The 24,385-nt window shown below is 43.0% G+C and overlaps 1 protein-coding gene across 4 annotated transcripts in view; it reads left to right on the top strand.

Moving 5' to 3' along the window:
• Positions 1-7,292: 7,292 nt before the first annotated feature.
• Positions 7,293-24,385, top strand: part of LOC114861820 (dmX-like protein 1) — a 36,575-nt gene continuing 19,482 nt past the window's right edge. For 3 of the 4 annotated variants that reach the window (XM_055511620.1, XM_055511619.1, XM_055511617.1), the window contains exons 1-26: positions 7,293-7,664; positions 8,634-8,853; positions 10,166-10,291; positions 11,455-11,532; positions 12,365-12,447; positions 12,581-12,721; positions 12,874-12,940; positions 13,082-13,266; positions 13,741-13,945; positions 14,899-15,082; positions 15,756-15,932; positions 16,052-16,278; positions 17,183-17,900; positions 17,993-18,114; positions 18,375-18,464; positions 18,766-18,862; positions 18,957-19,076; positions 19,234-19,446; positions 19,597-20,828; positions 20,932-21,190; positions 21,566-21,699; positions 21,949-22,135; positions 22,241-22,351; positions 23,378-23,547; positions 23,778-23,875; positions 24,032-24,197. In XM_055511620.1, coding sequence (XP_055367595.1) covers positions 8,767-8,853; positions 10,166-10,291; positions 11,455-11,532; positions 12,365-12,447; positions 12,581-12,721; positions 12,874-12,940; positions 13,082-13,266; positions 13,741-13,945; positions 14,899-15,082; positions 15,756-15,932; positions 16,052-16,278; positions 17,183-17,900; positions 17,993-18,114; positions 18,375-18,464; positions 18,766-18,862; positions 18,957-19,076; positions 19,234-19,446; positions 19,597-20,828; positions 20,932-21,190; positions 21,566-21,699; positions 21,949-22,135; positions 22,241-22,351; positions 23,378-23,547; positions 23,778-23,875; positions 24,032-24,197 — 5,277 coding nt within the window. In that variant the 5' untranslated portion in view covers positions 7,293-7,664; positions 8,634-8,766. Of the gene's footprint in view, positions 7,665-8,075; positions 8,162-8,633; positions 8,854-10,165; positions 10,292-11,454; positions 11,533-12,364; positions 12,448-12,580; positions 12,722-12,873; positions 12,941-13,081; positions 13,267-13,740; positions 13,946-14,898; positions 15,083-15,755; positions 15,933-16,051; positions 16,279-17,182; positions 17,901-17,992; positions 18,115-18,374; positions 18,465-18,765; positions 18,863-18,956; positions 19,077-19,233; positions 19,447-19,596; positions 20,829-20,931; positions 21,191-21,565; positions 21,700-21,948; positions 22,136-22,240; positions 22,352-23,377; positions 23,548-23,777; positions 23,876-24,031; positions 24,198-24,385 lie in introns of all 4 variants that reach the window. The other variant, XM_055511618.1, reaches the window with a different exon arrangement.

The raw sequence follows: 24,385 nt of genomic DNA, 5'->3' as shown, positions 1-24,385 counted from the left end.
GAGACCCTTGAGTAGCTTTAGAGCAGAGATTCACTCTCCAAAGTGAGCTAATGTATGGATTAGAATTAACCCTGGGTCATAATCGTCGAGTGGCTGTGTACTGTACTGCGCTTTGGATGAGCCGTCAAACACTCATCAGGAAAAAAAAACTAATAAAAACATCTGAGCTTCACCTCAGAGCAGCTGAGCAGCGATCATCAGCCGTCTGACAGCGGAGCAGGACGCCGTCGCTGACGAACGCAGCGCTGCCGTACCTGCAGACGCGAGGAGTGACAGTCACATGACCTACTTATGAGCCCACACGTGTAAAGACCTTTACACAACCTGTACACAACAATAGGAACGACAGGAAGGAGGAGTGTGTCGCAGGAAGCGACAACCATCCAGGCGGCGAGCGCAACTTTCACACAATTTTAATTGGTCTCCATGAAAATTCAAGTTGGTGCACAGTAATTGCTGTTTTTACAGTGAGAGCTCTTCCCATTCACGCTGTGCTGCAGTTAGCTGGGGACTGATGGAGGCAGAGCCTTCTTCCTATGTACACATATTAACCATGATCAGCACATTATCATGTGTGTGACAGGCTTCTGTGCTGTATGCAGCCTGCCTCCTGCTTCGTTTGCTTATCTGGGACTTCCTGATGCAACAAACAGGGCCTCGTCTGTGAGCCATGCACTCAGCTGCTATCAGTGATGTGATGTAATGATGTAATGTAAAATGACCACGCACGTCCTGCCGCTGATGTATGGAAGAGCAGCGGTTACAAAGTGAGAGAGAGCGTCGAGGGTCTCTGTGTAAAGCAGTAAGCAACGCACACGCACGCACAAACGCAGCAGACTGACGGCCTCGCCCCAGTCAGCGTCGCTTTCCTTTGTGCATCCAGGTTCGCATGAAAGCCATGAATAAGTCAGCATTTCTGCATGATAGGTCTGTAACTAGGAGTGACAGCTAGAGAGCATAGTCTTTACAATCTCAAATGGGACTTGGTGCGTGCGTGTGTGTGTGTGTGTGTGTGTGTGTGTGTGTGTGTGTGTGTGTGTGTGTGTGTGTGTGTGTGTGTGTGTGTGTGTGTGTGTGGGCTGTGGGCTGAGTGCCTGTGTGTTCTCCCCCTCCCACATCCAATTCACAAATGGACATCATGCTGTTGATGAGGCCTGGAAGAGAGAAATAAAAACACCGGCCGTGCCAGTCGCACACGGAGTTAAGGGTTCAGGTGAACAAATAAAAATTTCAAATTGGCTGTGAAGTTGGCTTGTGTTTGGAATGATTTTTTTATTGAGGGACATTAAAATCACTGTTAAAATTAGGCCTCGATGTTAAATTAAGCCTGAGCACGGGTGAGTCTAGAGTGGGTTCCGTGTGTGGACCACGTTATGGCAGCCGGCGGACCTTTGTTGCATGTTGTGGCGCTCTCTCTCGCCCCCCGCCTCTCTCTCTCTCTCTCTCTCTCTCTCTCTCTGCCCTGGTTTCCCATCTCTCTACAATATCTGCTGCTAAATAAAGGCATAAAACGATCCAAAAATAACCCCTAGGAAAAAAAAAAAAATGTAAACACAAAATCTCCATAAATCTTCTGGCTTTGACGCCGCGTGCTTTAAGTGTGTGGGCTCCCCTGTTCCTCCGCTGCTGCGCGTGGGAGCTCGTGCGCCGACTTTAACAATGTGTGAGGTGTAAACACTCAGTTTAGTAAACAACCTGTGCACCCCTTAGCGCTTTGACGGCAACAGCGCCGCTCCATGTACCTCCGCTTTGGTGCGTCCTGCAAACACACACGCCCACAGACGAAGCTCTCACATAGTTTCCCACTGAAGACCTGTGAGATTAATTTGCCCCACTTTGACCCACAAGCATCGCTGAGCCCCTCCCTCCAATGACCCTGGTGCCGCTTCACCTCTGTTCCATCCTTGAACCGCTCCAGGCCTTCGAGGACACATGTCCCACCCACCTATAGGTGTCACGATGAACGGTCCCCTGCTGGTCACGTAAAATGCCTGATACTTGCATTTCACCCCAACTGCAACACCAACGCCACTGCATTTCAAGCATGTCTCTATTTGAAGCTTTGCACGCTTTCACTTGTGCACGTCTGACCTTTCGCTCCTCGCGCTGTCTCCATGAGCGAGCAGGGAATCCGTGTGCAGGAAAGTACAGTGCACCTTGTCGCGCCTACAAACGCATATCAGGTGTTGAGTGCAATTGATTTTATGAGGAAACGATGCTACGCCGCCCGGTAGAACTACAGCAGCGAACAAAGCGAAGCAGATGTCCATGACACTGCATGTTATTATCCCCTCGTCATCGCTGATCCAGATTTAGAGCTGGATCCAGGTAAGCCAGAGTCTCCATTATCGCCCTGAGCCCCAGCTTCACCTTGTCCTGGGCAGCTGCATGTGGCAGCAGCTGCTTTAATGACATGTACACAGCCAGCGCTGAATAAATCATCCAGCTCCACTCCTGTTGCATCGTGGGTGCTTCTGGCGCGTTCGCGCCCGCGTAACCGCAGAAGGGAGGGGAATCGTTGGAAATTGGAGACTCAATTTGACAAACGCACATTTATTTAGTGCGCCCAACTCGACAAGTGTCAAAGCATTTTGCCTTTTATTTATGATCTGTTGACATATTAAAGCGTTGTCCGCAGCAAAAACAACAAACACATTTAGATCCATAATGTTGACCAGCTTTTTACACCATCTTTGCAGAATGAATGTCGCTGGCGATCAGGCCATCTGCGTTCCTCCGCAGACAGGCCTTGGCTTTGAACTCCTAAATGATTGATGGGTGAGATGAAAGTGAATGTAGGTCACCGTGGGTGAGGGTCGACTTAAGCAGCATAAATCAGACAGAGATAATAGCCAGACATCTTGGAGGAAAATGACCCAACCAGCGCCACCGCAGGTATACGCAACAGTCACGAAGCAACAAAACGAGCCAAACACGAGGCAGCGCATGATGTATGATGTTTATAGTTCACGTGAAAAGCACCTCCTCAACGCTGAGCTCCTGTCTGGCTACTGCATTCGGTTTGTTTGTCGACTCGGCGCTGTCGTCTTTGTTATGGGACGTGTGTTGTGTTCTGGACGTCTGCGTTGTGATCCTTTAAAATCATGTAAAAATATTCTTGTCTGCTCATTAAGGAAGTTCACTGCGCGTTTCCTCAGACGGGAAGAGGCAGCTCCAGAAAGAACGATCCCAAGGCATTTGATGATAAGGAGACCTGAGCTCGACGAAAGTCAAAACACACAGGGAAAAGAGACACACACGCGCACCCACGCGCGCACACACACACACACACACACACACACACACACACACACACACACACACACACACACACACATACACACACACACATCTCAAACACACCAATATATGAACACAGTAAAGTAAGTAAATGAGTAATTTCCACTTTTGAGTGTGGAAGTCCCCGATAGAGCGTTTGCTAAAATATTGAACCATCATCCTGAAATATTGAAGTGCTATTTGCGAAGTTAATGAAATGAATGGAGCTGGCTTCTGTTTGCTAAGCCAGCTGGAAGATTTCACTTTAAATTCACACTACACTGGATATAAAAACATCACATTAGCACCTCAGACGCTCCGTTTAGTCAATACCCATACATTATTCTATTACAGTGCATTGTTGTGTCTCCTGAAATATTCATGATGTCATAGCATCTATATTGCATTGCTACTTGCCCCAGATTTTAGCTGTATTTCTGACACACATTAGACCTTGCTCTCAGGCTCACAGTGCACAGCTAGACCCCCCCCCCCTTCGCTGAAGCCTCATCGCAGAACTCCCGGTAAAAAAAAAATGGTTCAATCTCCACTCTGTCTGCGAAAACATCACTTGGTTTATAGCATCTCTGTTGCAATCTAGAGATCAGCTGCAGACTCAACAAAAAGGATCCCAGAAAGAGGGACCCCTGAGTTCTCAGTATCTGCGAGAGAAAGTGAAAATAGGCAAACTGAGAGTGATGCGAGCTAACAAAAGAGCAAACGGAGACAAGCGAGCGGCTAAGAAAGGGAAGAGAGCTGGGGAACAGATGGAGAGAAGAAAGATGTGAAAATCATAAAGGCAGAGTCAGACAGAGAGCTAAAGAAAATGGGTCAGGGCGATAAAGAGCCGAGGCTGGTGTCAGGAGCAAGGAGCCAAAGTTCTGTTGTCAGCAGAGAGACGACGGCAGGTGATGGAAGGATAATGACAGGGGGGCGGAGCCTTGCCTGACCCCGTGACCTTTTCCCGCATGCGGTCGCTGTGAAGAGTTTACGGAAGCGGGTGCAGCCGAGGCCCTAATGCGATGGGATATCCTGCCGGCTGCCTGCTAACCTCTCTTCCTCCATCCATCGCGTCAGTCACCTCTGCAGGAGGGGACGCGCGCACACACACACGCACACACACACACACACACACACACACACGCACACACACACGCACACAGCTGGACACATGCGCTTCCAGTTGACTCAACAACATTCGCAGCCAAGGACACTTTCACTCAGGTCACTGAGTTACGCATAAATGAAGGACAGTGTTGAAATGATAGTACAGTGGAGGAAGAGCCAGTGCATCACAAACAGAGAGTCTGCCAGAGACAGCGCCATAAAAAAACAACATTATCATGCAGCACAGTGCAGCTGGTTCGGTTTAGTGAGCGCAAACAAAGCCCATTATACCTCCGAGTGTGGATTCACACATAGTCACCAAAAAAAAGCTCATCAATGGAGCAGAGTTTAAAATTTGTGCATAATTACTCTGGTTCTAGTGGCTGAAGTCAAATGCTAAATGGCTTCGTCTCGCTAAAAGAACTGTTGTCTTATTTGCCTTTTTCACGGTTCGCTGCCCGTGCCCCCGTGTTAGACAGAGTTCAGCAATTTGTGGCGCATTTTCTCCCGTGGAAAAAACTGGCGTGCCCCCACCCATGAACATCAAAGCGTGGCCACACTGAGAATTCAAGCCCATTTTGGCACTGGCCCTCCTACCTTCAGATCCAGTAATTACAGCTCATGCAAGACATCAACATTATTACTCGTCAAACCACAGTGTAATAATACCACAAAGCACTTCAAAGAAGCAACTCACATTTCAGGGGAAAAATAAAAACTCATGGATTATGCATCAGGAAGGGCTGATTCGAGCGTCCAAAGCAGTTGGGGCTCATTTGGTCTCATCTGACCCAAACTTGATCGTCAGGCCTTGCGCTGGTGTCATTTGGAAGGGAAGTGATTGTTAAACCTGAGCAGAGCGCTGGACGCGTTCGCAGCATGGAGTCCGGCACGCGTTCACATGCTCACACTGCTGCTGAGTCCCACAGTGGCAGCAGCAGCAGCCGTTTGTGGGTTTAGACACTGAGGTTAAATTGCAATCCGCAAGGGTTTGACAGCCTCTCGCTGCCTATGATCCAAGTTTGTATGTTTCAATACTGCCCTCTGGTGTCTTCTTTAAAACATAACATAAAACTATGACATTTATTGGTTTTAATGCATTTTCCACAAATAAAATCAGAACATAATCAACATGCTTTGCAATATTCAATTTCAATTTATTTTTTTCACCTTAAGCAGAGGCACAATAACAGACACATACTAAGCTACTAAACTGTATCTAAGTGGAGTTTTAAGGCGCTGAGGAGTGTTTCCGTTCTATGTTGCATTCAGCTCTTTAATTTCTACTGTATGTGCGACAACCAATAAATATACATGATCATTTTAGATACTATTACTCAATTTACTCCAATTCCCCACTTCTGCTTATGGATCTTTGTCCTCATTCTGAACTGTGGCTTTGACGCCCACCAGTCCTTGGCTTCTTTCTTCATGTTTAGTGGAGTTGTCCATTCAAGGTCGCTGTGCACTTGCAGGATGTCAGTGAACTTGTATCTGTTCTCAGCGTCCATCTTGCTTGACATCATCATGTACAGTAGAGGATGTGGCTGATGCTCGCTGCAAAAATATGTTTTTGATCCTGAGCAGAGCTGACTAAATGTTTGCTGGACCCTCTCTGTTTTCAGCATTACTACATGTATACAGTAATTTAGTCATCACTTCAGCAGTTGTTGTCGTTCAGACCATACGCTGGCACAGAAAAACTCTAGTATATAACTTTAACTAAACTTTATTATAGTTCTGTGTAGTTTCTAAAAGCATAGAACAAAGCATTTTTCTTAAGTTTTAGGTGTCTGAACAAAAAAGAATCTAAGGCTGGAAAAGAACTTACGCACAGTCAGAGAATTCAAAATCAGACTCAAAAGCGTCATCTTTTATAGACTGAAGAATAGAGACAGGCTGTGAGCGAATTCTCTTTTATTGTCTTTGTCAAACCCACTGGTGGCAAACTGAAATGCTAAAACAAGATGGAGTGACACTCTTACACCCTGATGTGTGCGTCGATTCGCATTCGCACAAGCCTAAGACAATATGACACATACGTGTAGCTGTCGGGGAGACAGTGGTCACGGCGCCGTATTCACACACAGTTGTACTGAGAAGTTACATCTTTAATAAGGCTGTGACCCACTTCCTGATGGGAAGACAACAGTTTCATCCTCCCCACTCTCCACCTGCCATGACTATAAACGTCTCCAACCTTCCCAAATGTCACCCACTTGTCAGTTGTTTTAATTATTCATGGAGCGTGTCTTTTGTGTTTAGCTCAAGATGCTTAAAATGAATTTGAAACTGCCAAAACCCCAATATTCACTGTTCAGCTGTGTTTTGTCCATCACAGCTGGGTAAAATGTGAAACAAGTGTTTTCATTAATTCAATTCCACACGGCAATAAAAGGATTTAAATGTTTGCAAGCTCTTTCATAACAACTAGTGTGGAAACATTTGCTTCCTGACAATTTATCATATTTGCTTTGAATTAATAGGGATGTAAAATATTATTTAGCACTTATTGTTATAAAATAGGAGGATGAATTCCGTTTTGGCCTCATCAAAGTCAACTGAAGTCCAGTTTATTGAGCAACAGTGACACTGTGTGGTTATTTACACTCAACACGACAACTTCAAACGCCCTCACTTGCTGTTACTTTTGGCTTGTTTGTGTGTTGTCACACACATTAACAAGCTCAGTTTGTGCGCTCTATGATTAACTCTAGCCTGCAGTGTGTGTCTGTGGAAAATCATAATTCATACCTTTAAAAAAATAATTATTGTCATTGGATGCTGTTGATGTCGTTGCTTTTGAAAATATTATTTTTCTTAATTACTCTGTTGTATACTTTTAGAGGATCGTAGCAAGGGAAGCGATTGCGCCTTGTAGTTGTTGTGAAAACGCGACTACAAGGACCATGATGCATTGCACCGAAACAGTCATTATCATGACACATCTTCAACATAAGGAAAAGCTTCCTCTAAAGCGCTGTGTTCGCTAACCTTGGGCAGAGGTTAGCTACTTCCCTGGGTTAGCATTGTGACAAGCAGCTCAACACTCGACTCTGCGAGCAAAGAGGCTGTCGGGCTCCAAACCTGAGCCACGTCTGCTCTTCTGCTAGCTTTCTAGCCGCACAAGCTAGCACTTGCTAGCGTTAGCTAAATTAGGACACCGCATCTGCACGTTTAGCAATTAATGTTAGGGGGCTGCGGTCGTCATAGACGGCTGCTGTGGAGGCTTACATGTACAAGACAGCAGCAGAAGTTGGACCGAGGAGCAGCTCAAGGTAAGCAGTGAAATACTCCATGTCATTTGGCTCCTGGTGATATTCGTACTGCGGGGTTTATTTCATAAACTGCAGATGACTGGCTAAACTTGACAGCTAGTTAACTTAGCGCCATGACTCAAGAATTAAAACCAAACCAGCTCGCGCATACGCGAGGCGCTTTGCTAAAATTGTACGTTTTTTCCTAAACGGTGACACAGTCACGAGGCGATTACGGGTCATAAAGTATATTTTAATGTGCTGCCGTGTGATACGTTATCACGTGAGGCGCCGCAGCACAGGAAATGTGAGCGGAACGGAATTTTAATAATCGGACGGTTCTGCTGGGCTGCAGCTAAACTTCAACGTCCGGTGTTTTTCATTTACTGGAGATGTGTTATTCATTCACTGATATTTACTCATCTCTGTCAGACTCGTCCCGTATGTGCAGCGAACTGGTCCGGATGGAGATTAGTTGACAGCAAACAGCGGTTTGACCGTCTTGCATTGATGCTGAGGTGACCCACTTGTCTCAGCTTCCACCTGCCCTGAGAACGCATTCATATAATAACACCTCCAGAGTTTATATTTGCCCCATTCAAGTCGGTCTTTAGTCAATAATCAACTCATTGCGTTTCCTTTGCAGTAAAAGTTAATTATGACCTTCACATTTATTAATGAATGTTTAGCATTTGAAACCAAGGAGCTTCTGGGATCATGTTGCGATTTGATGTCTGGGTTTATTGCATCACTGGCTGTCAGTGTTTTCATAATATTACTGGCTGTTCTTGCACTAACACTCCATTGTGGTATTAAAGTAGTTTTGAGCAAATTGCAGATCATGTTTTTAATCCTTTTTACTGAAGTGCCCGGGGTTAAATCAGTTTGCAGTAAACATTCAAGACTCTGTAATGTTCTTTGGCCTCGATGCGTACAGAACCAAAACATGCTGTTTACGCGTTTATCTCTCTCTTCCTCTCTTTTTAACAGACACTGAAGTGAAATTGCAGTCCAAGATGAACACATCCTTCCCATACCTTCCCATGACTCTCACCTGGATCTGGAGGAGGCTGTGAGGAAAGGCAGAAGAGGAGGGAGCACCAGAGGGTTATAGACACGAGTCATGAATCTCCACCAGGTTCTCACAGGGGCTGTCAACCCTGGGGACAATTGTTTCTCTGTAGGGAGCTTCAACAATGTGCCATTCACGGTAAGATATTTAAACCTCCCAGCCATTTAGGGGTTGTGATTCTTACAGGGTTGCCAAACTGATCTGTGATGAAGCTCAAGAGATTTTTGTGCATTAAGTTGCTGTTGCATTTGTACAGTGTGGGATTTCTAGGCCAGGAAGCCTTAAGTATGTAATGACAGTGGATTAAGAATTGATTCAAGGTGTAATTAAATACTGAAACTACACTAACACTCATGTAAAATACTTGTACGAGCCTAAGTAGATTTTTTTTTAAGTACGGGTCCTCAAAGAAAGTAATTGAGTTTAGCACAAAGTCAACCATGGTTCCGTATCATGTGACTCTGCAAACCACAGTCCCATCGCAAAACATGAAATCGGTCACAGCGTAACGCAAAAGGGCAGCTATCTGCCAACCATGTCATAAGACATCTTAGTGTAAGAAGAAGAAGATTGTGTGTAGAGGCTATTGTATTAGGTTAGCGTTCCTTTTAGCAGCAGACACGTTGATACTGTGTTACAAATTCATAACAATAATATAGTACATTACTAATAATGGTAAACACACATACACTATATGATAGATAGAGTATGATAGATGTGATTTACACACACTTGCACAAACTAACCTTACAGTATGATGAATACAAAAAGTATTCTCTGCTTGGTGCAGGTACCCACATATACCATGTTATTTTCAAAGTTTAGTTGACACTTGGTCACTTAAAGTATTGACACACATAGTAACAATGTGTATGTTAGCTTAGTTAAAAAAATTAATCAAACAGCAAAGATTTTATGGCTTCATAGTCCCACCTCTCCCTTCAGTCTTGAATAGGTTACTGTAATGTGTGTTGTTTTATTGTGTGCCGTAAGCCACACCAGGTCTTGTGTAATTCGCATCATGCTTAATTGCGCAAAAGGACGTCTTTGTTGCTGCTCATTGCATGTATGAAATAGCAAAGGTAGTGCCTCTGACTGCTTGTGCACTCTGAAGCTACAGTACACTCCTCATGTTATTTAAAGCGTGGATCGATAGGAGAACTATTTCTATCCTTGCGTCTCCTTGTGAAAGAGGTACAGTCACAGTGGTTCACCGCTCATGTGAAGACCAGCTTCTTAGTGCCACAGAAATAGATCTCAGAATTCCAATTTTATCTCCTTTTACTCCAGAGCTGTCATAGGGTGATATGTTTGATGCCTTGACACTACCCTCAGGACAAGTGTAGTTCATGGAGGCTTGAATTGAACCATCATCTAATTCCCTCTAGATGGTTGTCTGCGTCATCTTCATCTATTTCCCCTTCTTGTCGCTGCCTTTTTTCCTTTGTAGGCTTATGCATCAGGCTGTGACGTGGTGATTTTGGGCAGTGACTTTGAGAGACTACAAATCATCCCAGGGGCCAAACATGGCAACATCCAGGTTGGCTGTGTCGACTGCTCACTGCGAGGTGGACAGGTAGGAATAACAGCAGTGCTCCGTCTTACAGGTTCCCTAGACGGACCATACAAACAATAGTTCCTTTTATTAGTAATAGGGTCTGTTGCACTATGCACATTAATCCCACAAGAAATTTTACTAGGGTTCCCTGCCTTTTACTTCTTTGTTTCATCTTTGCTTCATCTTCTGCCTCATCTCTTTTTTTTTTTTTTTTTTTTTTACTGTAAAGCGTTTTATATAAAGCATATCTGCATATTTAATGTTCATCTTTCATACTTCATCTTTACTGAGCATTGTGTCATTATCAACAGAGGGTTAATGCTGTAGTTAAATTCAAATGGAGAATTTTAGACTTCAAGAAATTTACCAGAGCAATAAAAACAGAACTCCGTCATAAAGTGAGAATATCACTGTGGCCTGGGCTGGGTGTAATTTTAATTATGCATGGTAGTAGCCTTATTTAAACAGAAAATATGCCTGATTTGACTCAGATGGGGCAACAGTAAACCAATATTTCACCGCTCTGCTCTTGTGATGTTTAATCCAACTCAATTGGGCCAGAACTTACACGTCCTCACAAGCCCTCAGAACGGTACAGCCTCTTTGCATGGCTGTTGAGTTAGCATGCTAGCCTGTTTATCTGTGTTCAAATCAAAGGTCAGTGGTGTATTACTGAACATTACAACCAACTACTGTGGATAAATGGAATTTATTTAGAAAATAAAAATGACCTCTCATTACCTCTAAGCAGCACCCCAGAAACAGGCAGTAATGTTAGATCCACTTTAAAGAAAACCAGCCTCTTCACTTCCAATGGAGCTTTTATGTGTCTGTTTAATATTCTGGCAGCATAATGTGATCTCTTTTTAAAGAGTCGTCATGAATATTATGAAAATGTTAATTGTTTTCTAGCTCACCCATCTTCTTGCTACTATCTTTACATGTGAGTGGTCTGTACATGGGTCCACTCTCATATTCACAAATAACTCTTCTTCACATTAGCTCCAAGTTATAGTCTGCAGTGTAATGTCATAGTATGTTTGTTTCAATTTAAATTAATGTGCAACAAAGTGCTAATTTATAAACAGAGTTGTAATGTATTATTTGTAAAACATACATCAATTTAGTTTGTATTAGAAAAATGCTTTTATGTATCAGGATGCCTTTTTTTCCGCTCACAGATCGCAGCTTCCTATGGAAGCATTGTGTGTGTCTTTGAACCTGTTCAGCATCCGGATCAAAAAGATGCATCACTGACTGTGAGTAGGCCACTTTACAGTATCTTCTAGTTATAGTATACGTTGATGTATTTGGATTATTGTGTAAGTTTTGATTCCTGAGAACAACCTATACCGAAAAACATAACATTGTACCTTCAAATATGAGAAAAGACACAAAACAATGTACAGTACAGTATGTACATATTTATCTAAAGTAAATATTGTATGAAGCCTTACAGATATTGTGACTGTCAATATTTACTGATAAACATTAAACATGACTCTTGTGATTGCAAATTGATTTTTGTTGTGCCCGCTGAAGTTGTTGTGGCCACAAGAGGTAACATAAAAATAAATTGTAATGGAAGTGCAGTGATAATTATACAGTACTTGCAGCCACACACATGCACACAGGCAACAAACTTTAACCTCATGTCAATTCTAACCTCTATAGCAAGTACAAGGTCACACGCTATACACATCCTCTCCCACCGTCTCTCCTACAAACGTATAGGGGCAATTCAACTTTATTCTGTAAGATTGCTGAATTTCTTAAGATCTGTGCCGTTCCAATGAGTTTTCCATTTTTTGGTTAGGACCCACTCAACCGTTAGCTAAACCAAATGAGAACGATAATCCAAATGTGCCCAAACAAGTGGTGCATTAATAGAATACCTTTATTGTCCCGCAATGGGAAAATGACTATGTTGCAACAGCACAAACACATACTGTATAGACATATAAATAGAAGAAATAGCATAGTATTAATATTAATAATAATAATAATAACACAATAATTATAAGAATTTAGAAATCATCATTCATGAGGTTTTGCTTCCAGTTTAAATTCTGTTACTTTCTTTCTGAACAGAAATCGCGCTGCCAATGGCAGAAGACTGGTCAATTTGTATTACAGTCTATGGTATGCAACCTGGCCTGGCACCCCACAGGTACCTCTATAGAGAGTCTTGTCTTAATGTGACACAAAAATATAATACCAGTGTCCTCAAACGTTTTAAAGCAAATTATGTGACCTAACATATAGTTGTTGCTGAAACAGTGAACGTGTTTTTGTGCCTCCAGGTACCACTCTTTTAACAGGCTCTAGTAGTCTCCAGTTGTGGTCTGATGCTGATGGAGGAAAGGATGAGGTTGAAGGAGGAGGAAAGCAAAGAGACATGACCATAAGTGACAGTCGTTCTGCCTGGAGGTGCATCTGGCAGAGCAAGTAAGACCTGAGAAGTGGACAATAAATATGAGAGGGGACTTTACAGTATTTGTAGTGAACAGAAATATTTTTATGACATCTTGTATTGTTCTTTTATTATATAACTTTAATAAGTACTTAGTTTTAAATGAATTTAATTTCTCATCTTGCAGCACAGCCTCTCCTGTCAATTTAATGAAGTTCTCTCCTGATGGTGAATTTTTTGCCACTGCCGGTCAGGTAACTTACTTTTATTGGCTAATGTGTCCAAGTCTTGTTTGCATTGTTAATCCATTCTGTCAAACACAAACATTAATTGGACACTATTACTGGTCTCTAATTCTGGCTATGCACATTTGTGGCACATTTGTCTCTATCCAGGATGACTGCCTAGTAAAGGTATGGTACAGCACCAGTAAGTGGAAGTCAAGTGTTTGCAAACTCTTCACACCTCCAGAGCCCAGTGTCATTGTCCAGGGAGAGCTGGCCTTCTCCTTTGTTTACCTGGCTCATCCCCGTTCTGTTACGGGCTTATCTTGGAGGAAAACCAGCAAGTACATGCCACGGTAAGAAAAGTAGAAGCATGTCTGTAATTAATGTATTGTTTCAACTGGCTCGTTCAGACCTACGTTACAGTACAGCTTACTACAACAATAACAGTACAACTTAGTAGGCATGAGTTATCTCACAGGAATTGATCACCGCCTTAGGCGGATAGACTATAAAGCCAGAAAGCACACGGGTGTCAAAACCAGTTTTTAGACCAGTTTGGCTGGATTCTGCTACTGTTTTTTCCTCTTAGTTTATTTAGCCGCCTAGTATTACTTTGTTGGTTCTGTGAAAATGAAGGAGCTTTTACGCAGAAAATGTTTAACACAGGTTAGACAATGTGTAGTATTACAATAGGTTTACAATAGCCCTCATGCATACTCTGCTTTGTTCCAGCACTTTTACTTGATTTAAATTGTCATAACATTGACTAAATTTCTATTTCATTATTTCCTCCTCCTCCTTCCATCTCGCTCCATCTCCTTGAACAGAGGTGCGGTGTGTAATGTTCTGCTCACCTGTTGCAAAGACAGCGTATGTCGGCTCTGGGCAGAGACACTGTTGCCAGGTGACAGCCTCCTGTATGGTCACCATGACAACTATTCTTCTGACCAACACAGTGACTCAAACAGATGTGCTGGACCTACTGGGAAACACACTAGTGATGGGAAGACACAAGGAAAAACTGCACAGGACGTAAGTGGCTTTAGTGCAGTGGCATTTTATGAAGACTCGCTTAAAAAATATGTTCCCCCCCTTATTTCTCTGATTTGGCCCCATGGTCTTCATACAACTTTGAATACATAGCTAACATCACATTTTATTTTAGGCTCAGAAAATAAGATTTACAAACTTTCAAGCATCACAGTTGGTAAAATTAGATCTGCTATATTTTTCCTAATGGCCCCACAGACAGGCACCATCCCCCAATTTTTTTTTTTTTGCCTGGCAATGAAAAATGAATAGTACAAATGACCTTAAAAAATTCTAAAATATACATTTTCATTGGATCACTTTAGGAAACTGAGCATGAAAAAACAAAAAGAAAACAAAAAGTCAATATGGGAAATGAATTTACTATCACATACAGTAACAGCGTGGTTAAAAAGCTGTTTTTGTCTCTTAATACGACACCTCACAATTATAGGTTTGACTTTTAATGGTGGTTTTATTTTATTGTTTTGCTGCTGCAGGCTCACTACAATTTAGGTATATTCAACGTTTTGACCTTGGTTGTTGACAGCCTACTTACTTTAGCCTCCAACCACAATATTTAAATCAGTTCTAATGCGGATATTTACATGCGTATGGCTGTTACTGGTTCTCTCAGAGCTGTAGGCACAGGAGGCTACAGGAAAAATAGGTATGCAAAATGCTCTCCTCTGCCCCAGGCCAAGTCTGTAAGTGTACATGTGTGGAATTATTCATTAAAACCTGACTGTGCTGGATGACCAAGCACGAGTCCGAGTGTAAGGGCCTCATTTATTAGACCTCCCATGATGCCTAGGGTGGGATGAAAAGTACAGGATTTCTGCATAATTAATTAAGTTAATGAAGCCCAGAGCTTCTTGATAAGGATTATATTTGAGAACCTCTGGAGCAAACTGTTTTATGGGATCTAACCTTACTGACATACGTTTTCCTCACAGTTGAATTTTCAAGAGCTGCAGCACTACTCTTCATATCGGGATGTTCCCCAGCCGTCTCTGACCGGCTTCCTGCCACACCTCCAGAATCATCCTCACTTCAGCCACAAGAGGAGCAGCACCAACACGCCACATGCCAACGCACTCTGCCATTTTCACATTGCTGCAAGCATCAACCCAGCTACTGGTGAGGCTCGGGGTTTACCCCAGAACAAGCTACAGTACAGTGGCAACTTCTCAAAATGTAGTGATAAGTTAGAAGTTTATCATGCTTTGGGTCCTGCTCCTACAGTACTGAACATATTAGTTATACCTGAAATATTAAGCAAACATGAAGTCTTATAGGAGGTCAGAGAGCCTCACCTCTGTATTTCTAAAAGGAAAAAAACCTACTGTTTGCTGATCGCATAGGTTTATTGATTTAACATCCTGGGGAGCTTTGTGCTTTGCGAGGGCTACTCAGGGTAAAAGTGGGGCATTTTGATTATGTGTTTTTGTGGGGGATGCTAATTTGACCTGAAAAAATCTCGTAGATTGCTTCAGCCTTGAGGCAGTGAATCTTGTATTTTTCAGTCTGCATGGTTGAATTATGTTTTAGCATACTTCCAAACATACTCCTATTCAGAAAGTGAGTTTGCTGCAGCTGATGTGTGTGTGTGTGTGTGTGTGTGTGTGTGTGTGTGTGTGTGTGTGTGTGTGTGTGTGTGTGTGTGTGTGTGTGTGTGTGTGTGTGTGTGTGTGTGTGTGTGTGTGTGTGTGTGTGTGTGTGTGTGTGTGTGTGTGGTGCATATCTACAGTAATTTGATTAAATTTGTACTATTTGCTTCTTTCGCTAATGTTTGCATCACTCTTTATCACAGACATTCCTCTGCTGCCCTCCATCTCCTCTCTAAGTGCTGCGGATGATGAGGAGACTGGAAGTCTTTTTACTGTCCACTGGCTGAACAACAAAGAGCTGCATTTCACTTTAGCCATGGAAGTCTTCCTGCAGCAGCTCAGGGGTAGTTTGGAGCAGCAAAATGAAGGCTCTAATGAAGGTGAACTAAAATATTAGCATACCAGGTTACTTTCACCTGGAAGCTGATAAAGCTACTGTAGACTCAGACGTTCCAGTCAGATCATTTCATTAGGTGCAATGATTTGTCTTTCCCTCCAGAACTTGATGGCGAGGATAATGTTGATGAAGAGGTTAATGGTAGCAAAGCAAGTGACCCCCAGGAGCTTCCTCTGGCAGCAGTGGGGCACCAAGTGGATGTGTTGCTAGAGGAGTGGAATAAAGGAGCAGATATGTTGTTCAGTATTCATCCCATGGACGGCTCACTGTTAGTCTGGCATGTGGACTGGTTAGATGAATACCAGCCAGGAATGTTCAGACAAACTCAGGTATATTTTGTGTTTATGTAAACAGTGGGATGTTAATAATTATATAAGTGTGTTGATGATTTAATAACAGCCTCAATTCTCCTTTTTAGCTGTCTTTTAAAATGTCTTTTTTCTAATTTGTGCTGTATTTGATTAAATAAATGACTTTAGGATGGGAAGCTACAGTTAAGCAAATATTCATTATGTTTCTAACGTGTAAATAATACCACTGTAAACTAGGACTTTTCATTGGTCAGTATTTTAAGCAACTTTTCCGCTTTAACAACTTGAGGATGTGTTAAAGAATTAATTTATCATCCAAACAAGGCTGTAAATCTTTCTGACAGCGGCGATGGTCTAGTTCTTAGTCTGATGGTTTCTCATCCAGCCGTTCACACAATTATATTCTAATTATGTGTGACGTCTTATGAAATAAATAAAAAAAAATCTCAATGCATTTTTATTAGCAGTGAGATAATCAGAGTCTTATGACCTGGCAGTTAGCTGGAAAAGGCAGCAGAAACAAACCCAAGTTTAATTAATATTCAATCTGTTTCAGCCTGACTGCTTTAATTGCCTAAAACAGGCAGGCTCTTGGTATTCAGGTATTGTGCAGCACTGTTTTTTCCTTCATTAAATTAAAGGTGCAAATGAAGAAGACTTTCTCCCTTGAACCTCAATCACTTTCTTAGTGATCACTTAATTTCACAAAGACATTTATCACTCAGGCTTTGAACAAAAACAACCCTTTTAGGTCAAACTATTTCAAATATTAGTTTTTTGGTGGCACCTACTATATGGACATAAAATATTTTTTAAGCTAATTTAATTTTCAAGTTGAGTCTTTTATTTATTTGACTGACTAATCAATTTCAGAGTTTCTGTTGCTGTAGATTTCATTGTTATGTCTCTCTTTGTCTCACAGGTGTCGTTTGTGTCCCGTATCCCTGTAGCCTTCCCTGCAGGCGATGCAATCTCACTGAGCCACAGTGTTGTCATGTATGCCTGCAACAAAAATGTGGATCTTGCAATCCAACATGGCAGACAGCGACCGCCTGGGACCACGCTGCCTCGAACCAAATCAGCTCTAATAAGCTACGGAGGTCAAGGAAAAGCCGCCCCCAGCAGTAGTCTGCGACTTAGCATTTTCACCCCCAATGTCCTTATGATCTCCAAACATGACGACGGCTCCCTGAACCAGTGGGCAGTCAGTTTTGCGGAGGACTCCGCTTTCTCCACTGTGCTGAGCGTCTCTCATAAGTCACGGTTCTGTGGCCATCGTTTTCACCTCAATGACCTAGCATGTCACTCTGTACTCCCTCTCCTCCTCACCACCTCACACCACAACGCCTTGAGGACACCGGAGGTAGACAGCATCCTGGCCCCTCCAGAGGCCTGCTCCTCTGGTTTCTCTCAGTCAGCTTCTATGAGCCGTAGGTCACGGGCCAGCAGAGTCTCCCTGGGCACTGTGTCCCAGGATCCCAATGCTATCTACAGTGAGCTGATTTTGTGGAGAGTGGACCCTGTTGGTCCGTTGTCTTTGTCAGGGGGAGTCTCTGAGCTAGCACGGATCAATTCTCTCCACGCATCAGCGTTTGCTAATGTAGCCTGGCTACCCACGCTCATCCCCTGCAGCTGTTTAGGTATTACATATCTTTATTATTTTGAGATGCTGCATATATTGTATGTATATACTGTAGCTGATGCTTTTCAATGTTCTTTTTCCCAACCCTAGGTGCTTACTGTAACTCTCCCAGTGCCTGCTTTGTGGCAAGCGATGGCCACTCTCTTCGGCTGTATCAAGTAGTTATTGAAGCAAAGAAACTCTTGAGTGAGCTCTCCAACCCTGAGATATCAGTAAGTCATCAAACAGAATCCTTAAACTGAGAATACGAAGTTAACAGCAAGCCACATTCGAATTTGAAGTGATCCTTCTAACTTGTTGCATCCCAGTTAAAGCCAGTTAGAAATTAAGGTTAATTGTCCTTGAAAAAAAAAGTTTCTTTGATAAAGAGTTTTATTTTTTGTTTCTTTTTCTTCAGGTTTTTTCTTTTAGAGCACATCATTGTTGTGCTCCAGGATAATGAATTACTGGATTAATGTTTGTTCTCTTCTAGAAATATGTTGGGGAGGTTTTCAACATCATCAGTCAGCAATCCACAGCAAAACCAGGATGCATCATAGAGCTGGATGCCATTACTGACTTTGTAAGTATACTGTACGTGAATCCCATTAAATGCGGATATAATAAACCAGTATTATATTTAAAATCACTGTTTGGCTCTTCTATTTTATACTATGAAATACTGTGCTACAGACGTTTTACAAGGTCAAAATATTTTTAACAAACCTTCCCTTCACCCTCAGGCGGTTTGTGCTGGTTTGTGTGTCTTTGCGTGTTTGTGTAAAATTAGCAGAATGTGTTTCCATGTATTTACTCCACAGCAATTGAAGCCTTTTGTTTAGGCTCTGCAGGTAGTCTCTAATCTTTGCTCTTGTTCTCTACAGCAGGGGAAGGAGACTCAACTCCTGCATGTTTTTGAGGAGGAGCTGATCCTCGGGAGTGAGAGAACAGATACGACACAGAAAACAGCTCCTCATAATAGTACAAGCATCTTTTTTTCTCTAATTCAGCCTTTGAAATTTTTTTGAGTGTTTTTAATAAAAATAAAACCTAATGCTGTGTGTTATCTATGCAGCCTCTGGTGAGCCACCTTTCTCAGCACGTTTTTTCCTGGTGGTGGTTGAATTGACCCCAACAGGCCGCTCGCTCCTGCACATGTGGCATCTTCATCTTGTTGCACAACCCATCACTATGGGTGGGTACCTTTTTAAACCACCTAAACAGTCGTTGGATCTTTAGGAATGTTGTCTAAAATTACAATTGCAGACTTCTAACACAGGGTCTGTGAAAAGTAAGAGTAAAGTATGATTGCTGTCTAACTATTTCTCGTCGTATTGTTTGTGTCCCCACAGAAGAGACAGAGAAGGATGCGACCGCAGCATCCCCATTAGACGGCTCTCAGTTTAACTTTGACACATACAGTTCTCCAGTAATTCAAAAGAATAAACCCTGCACGTCCAATCTGCAGAGCGCCTGTCGCCTCAGCCTGACAACACACAGCCTATTTAGTCAAGAGATGGCGCTGCCTGAAGGGGTGGAGGCCATCAGTGTTACACCCTCAGCAGGTGAGAGACAGTGAGAAACCGGTTTCTAAATGGTGTTTGCTTTTGTCTGCACGTGAAACTTCAATCAAGGATCTTATATATTAAGATGAGAAATAGAATTTAGTTTTTAAAAGTTTTTCTAATAAAGTGCATTGTCTTGTCATTTTCTAGGTCACTTGAGTGCATCTTGTTCGCTGCCATCTGACCGTGTCCCTTACCTCCTTGCTACTTCCTGTTCTGATGGAAAAGTTCGCTTCTGGAGGTGTAATGTCATGGCCACAGAGTCCTTGAGTATGGAAAACCGGGCTTACCAGTGGGAGGAATGGCCGCTCCTTTTAGAGGAGGGGCTTCCCAACAGCAGTGCAGTGAGCGTACCAGGTCGCCCCATTGAGGTCAGCTGCTGTCACACTGGACGGATTGCTGTTGCCTACAGGCAGACTCCAAACTCGCTGAAATCCAAATCTCACCTGAATTCTGAGACACAGTCCACTTCTCCCCCCACCCTGGCATCCTCCCCCTACCTGACCCCCACTGTTACAGTACAGCGTAGCCCAAATCACACTCTAAGCCTCAGTGCAGCCAATACCAAAGCGCCTCTGGTCCATATTGGCATTTTTCAGTGTGAGTCCACAGGTGGTTCCCAGTGGATTTTAGAGCAGACTATCGTTCTGGACGGCACGGATCCCTCTGCCGACTACGATGTCAGCAGTAGTTCAGGAGAAAGTACAGATATTACAATAGATTTCTCGTTGCCTAACGACAACTGTGTTGGTTCTAATAGCAAGAGCCTGGTTCATTTGGATTGGGTTTCACAAGAGGATGGGTCACATGTTCTGACTGTGGGCATTGGGACAAAGATTTATATGTATGGTCGTCTATCTGGGAAGCCTCCAGAGCTTGGTCTGTCATCTGATGCGGGTAGAGATCAGAGCTTGCTGCGCCTGGTTCTGCTTCGATCAGTAGATCTGGTGTCTTCTGTTGAAGGCTCGCTACCCATCCCTGTGTCACTTTCCTGGGTGCGAGACGGCATCTTGGTAGTGGGCATGGACTGTGAGATGCATGTGTACTCCCAGTGGCAGCCGCCAGCGCCTCCCAAACCCAATGTTATTATTTCCCAGGAAACAGACATCAGCAGCAGTGTCTCCTCAATAATCTCAGCTGTCAGACAGAGCCAGGAGGAGGTTTTTAACTCTGCGGTGCCCATGTCTTCACTGGCCCCTCCCAGAAAGGCTTTGACGAGATCAATGATGAGCCTTGCTCAGAAGCTCAGTGGGAAGAGAACAGCTTATGACCTGCCTGTAGAGAAGGAAGATTCTGGTCTGTTTGAAGCAGCGCACCAACTTTTTCCAACTCTCCCTCAGTATCATCCTGTACAGTTACTCGAGCTAATGGATTTAGGAAAGGTAAGTCGGTTATTATCCATACCCACATATATGGTGTTTTACATTTTGTCTTGCCAAGAAGGACAGTTATATTAGATTTGTAACATAATTTGTGTATCTTAAGGTTCACCGTGCTAAAGCCATCCTCTCCCATCTGGTGAAATGCATTGCTGGAGAAATCGTGGCACTTAAAGACAGCGCCGCCAATCCTGGGAAGCGTTTTCGCTCTCGAACAATCAGCGCCGGAGGAAGCACGGCCAGAGACCCAAAAATGTTCAGCAAATCAGAGTCGTCCACCCCTGATTACACAGAGATAAGCTCCATCCCCCCCTTACCTCTGTACGCCCTTCTAGCAGCTGATGAAGATACATCACCAGCACCTGGTGGGTAAACAACTGCTGTGGTCTAAAAAACAAAAGAAGAACGGCGAATTCTGTCTATCTAGTTATCAGTGTGTTTATAAATTATGTGATTGTCACTTTTTAGTTTTTGGTGACAAATGACAGACATAAAATGAGTATAGAAACAAGATCAGTGAAATTATATTTACCAAATAAAAATGGCCATATTTATCTTCCCAGCTATGAGAGGCTGATATTATATGTTGCGCTTGGATATTTTTTCACTCTAAGGACACAAAGTCAAAACAATAAATGTAAATGTAAAAATAACAAGTTCACCTTTTGATCCACCGTCTCCTCAGCAGGAGACTACTCTTCCTCAGGTGTAATTCTGTGCTGCTGTGTTCCTGCTTACAGGTAAAGTGGACAGTGTGAGTGGAGACAGTGGGCATGGTTCCAGTCACACAGATGCCTATGATGAGCTCTTTCATACACCCAGCATAGTGGATGTGGACCCTCTGGACAGTGATAAAGAGGAAACTGGGAACAAGGTCAGTTTGTGTTGGCAGGTGCTTTATTGAAATACATTTAGGCTTTTTGCTGTTGGTGTGTAGCTAAAATGTTTAAATGGTATAGTATAGCTTTTATGTATATTGCTGCTTCAAGGTTAAATCATTTGTTGATTCCAGTCTTGACAAACTAGTATTTTATTTCATGCCCCTCTCTCTAATCAATAGGTCTCTTATAATTACTTTTGCAACCTGTCCACTTTCCTATACTTTCTTATTTCCTATATGTAGGTTATTGACCTCTCCCAGTACAGTCCTACCTACTTTGGTCCAGAACATGCCCAGGTTCTGTCCAGCCACCTTCTCCACTCCAGTTTACCTGGATTAACTCGTATGGAGCAGATGTCTCTCATGGCGCTGGCTGACACTATTGCTACCACAAGCACAGACCTCAAGGACAATCAGGACAAGAGCAAAGGTAATATACCACTGAAAAGGTTGGTTTGAAAACAGTAGATAGGTTTATTACACTGCTACCTTTTTGTAAAGCATCAGGAAGAACATTCTGTTGTTCATTTATCAGGTGGAGAGACACTAGATGAGTGCGGTCTCAAGTTCCTCCTGGCTGTCAGGCTGCATACCTTCCTCTCTACCTCCATGCCGCCAGCACACCGAGCACAGCTGCTACGGCAAGGTACAATCAAACCCTTGTGAATGGGGGCATGTCAGTGCTGATGCAAAGGAGCAAGCGACAACTGTAACATTTAACTCGCTGTATTGTCTGCTGTCGTACCAAATACAAAATATATTGTTATTCGGTGCACAATGGGTGGAGAGACACAAGCAGGCGAAAGACAAATAGACATTTCTGTTCTGATGTGACAAACACACAGAAACTGATCACTACCCAGCTAGTAGAGACACTTTGAAAAACAATAAATTGTATTGTGCTTCTCTAAGAGCCATGTTTGTAAAGCATAGAAATCCCCAAGTCGTTTCTGAGTAATTCTTACAGTACTACTGTATATTTGTTGCCCCAAAGCAGCTTTGCTCTCTATAAGAAAAGCGTATCCTCCCTGTATGTTTTTGTTTGGAGTCTGTTTTTTAATCCCTGCAGCAGAAAACAGGAGTTGACAAAGCTGCACCTACTGAGAGCTGCCTTGCCAAAGTGCTCCATTCTACACAGCTGTCCACTGTTTAATTTCATGCAAGCCAAAATAGCATTTGGTTACTATAGTGAACGTGTATTTTTGGAAACCAAGTGGAGATCATTTTCATGCAGTGAAACGGTGTCAGGTTTTTCTTCTGCTTTTTTCACCTTTATGCTCGTTGCACTGATGCAGCAGCACACACCACAGCAACACATACTCTTGCAGACATCCAACACTGCCCGTGTGCCTAAGTGGGGCTATTAATTTAAGCTTTTCAGCTTGCTGCTTAAAGATGTCCCTGCACTCAAGTGCCCACATCACTACCAGGACACCTCTGTGAGGATCTATGAAGTGCACCTCAATTAAGTGGGGCTTTTCTTAATTGTACATTTATGACCGTAAAATAATCTGTTATGATTGCAGTTGAGCCATCAGCATTTCATCTTTGTCCGCTCCCAAATAACTCCTTAGGGGGCAGCAGTACAACACTGTAGCTATGAGAGGAAACAATTGCCTTGAGTAATATTAATCCTCACATAGTTGATGTTCATCATGTTACATTTCTGCAGGACTGTCAACATGTCATTATGCCTGGGCCTTCCACTCTGAGGCTGAGGAGGAGCTGCTGAACATGCTGCCTGCTCTACAAAAGGGAGAGCCCACTTGGCCCGAGTTGCGCTCCATGGGCGTGGGCTGGTGGCTGCGAAGCACCAACAAGCTGCGCAGGTGTATTGAGAAGGTAAGACAAGTAGTCAATTTGAAAGCAGTGCCAAACATTTCCTTCTTTAAAGCACAGACTGAACCCATTTTTATTTGGATTGTCTCCTTTTTTGTAAAATATTCTATAAATAAAAACGTCAGAAAAGATGTAACGTTTTCAATAAAGCTACAACTTGTTCTCTGGATAAGGCTTCACTCTCTAAGCTGAGGAGGTGTAAGCTGTGTTTTCTCCGTTTCTTTTTTTTTTAGGTTGCCAAGGTTTCCTTTCAGAAAAGCAATGATCCTCTGGATGCTGCTATATTTTACCTTGCACTAAAAAAGAAGGCAGTGGTCTGGGGATTGTACAGGTAGGCAGAACTGAGGAGATTTAGCATATGAAATACAGCTGCACACATAGTTATCACAGTGCTTTCCCTATTTCGTGAAGAAGATTAGTTCTGTCAGATTACTGAAGACCTATGGCACCAGTTTGTTGTTTGAAAGCATGATTTTGTTCTCTGCAGGTCTCAGAAGAATGCCAAAATGACAGAGTTTTTTCACAACAACTTCACTGAGGACCGGTGGAGAAAGGCCGCATTAAAAAATGCCTTTTCTCTGTTGGGAAAACAGCGGTTCCAGCATTCTGCAGCCTTCTTCCTTCTAGCTGGCTCCCTGAAGGATGCTGTGGAGGCAAGTGGAAAATAGACATGACACAGTGTTTGCAAGAAGCACTTGTTCCTTCAGCTGCAAGTGCCACTTGCCATTCTGCAAAAGCTGAGCTGGAAGCCTTGCTTTCAGTACGAGTTAAGTCAAGTGCTGCTCATTTTCATTTGCACAGTGTCTGTGGCATTATAATTGTGCCGTTTCCAACCATTCAT

Source organism: Betta splendens, chromosome 9 (assembly GCF_900634795.4).
Source record: "Betta splendens chromosome 9, fBetSpl5.4, whole genome shotgun sequence".
Classification (NCBI taxonomy): Eukaryota; Metazoa; Chordata; class Actinopteri; order Anabantiformes; family Osphronemidae; genus Betta; species Betta splendens.
This window is presented reverse-complemented; position numbering and strand designations above follow the sequence as displayed.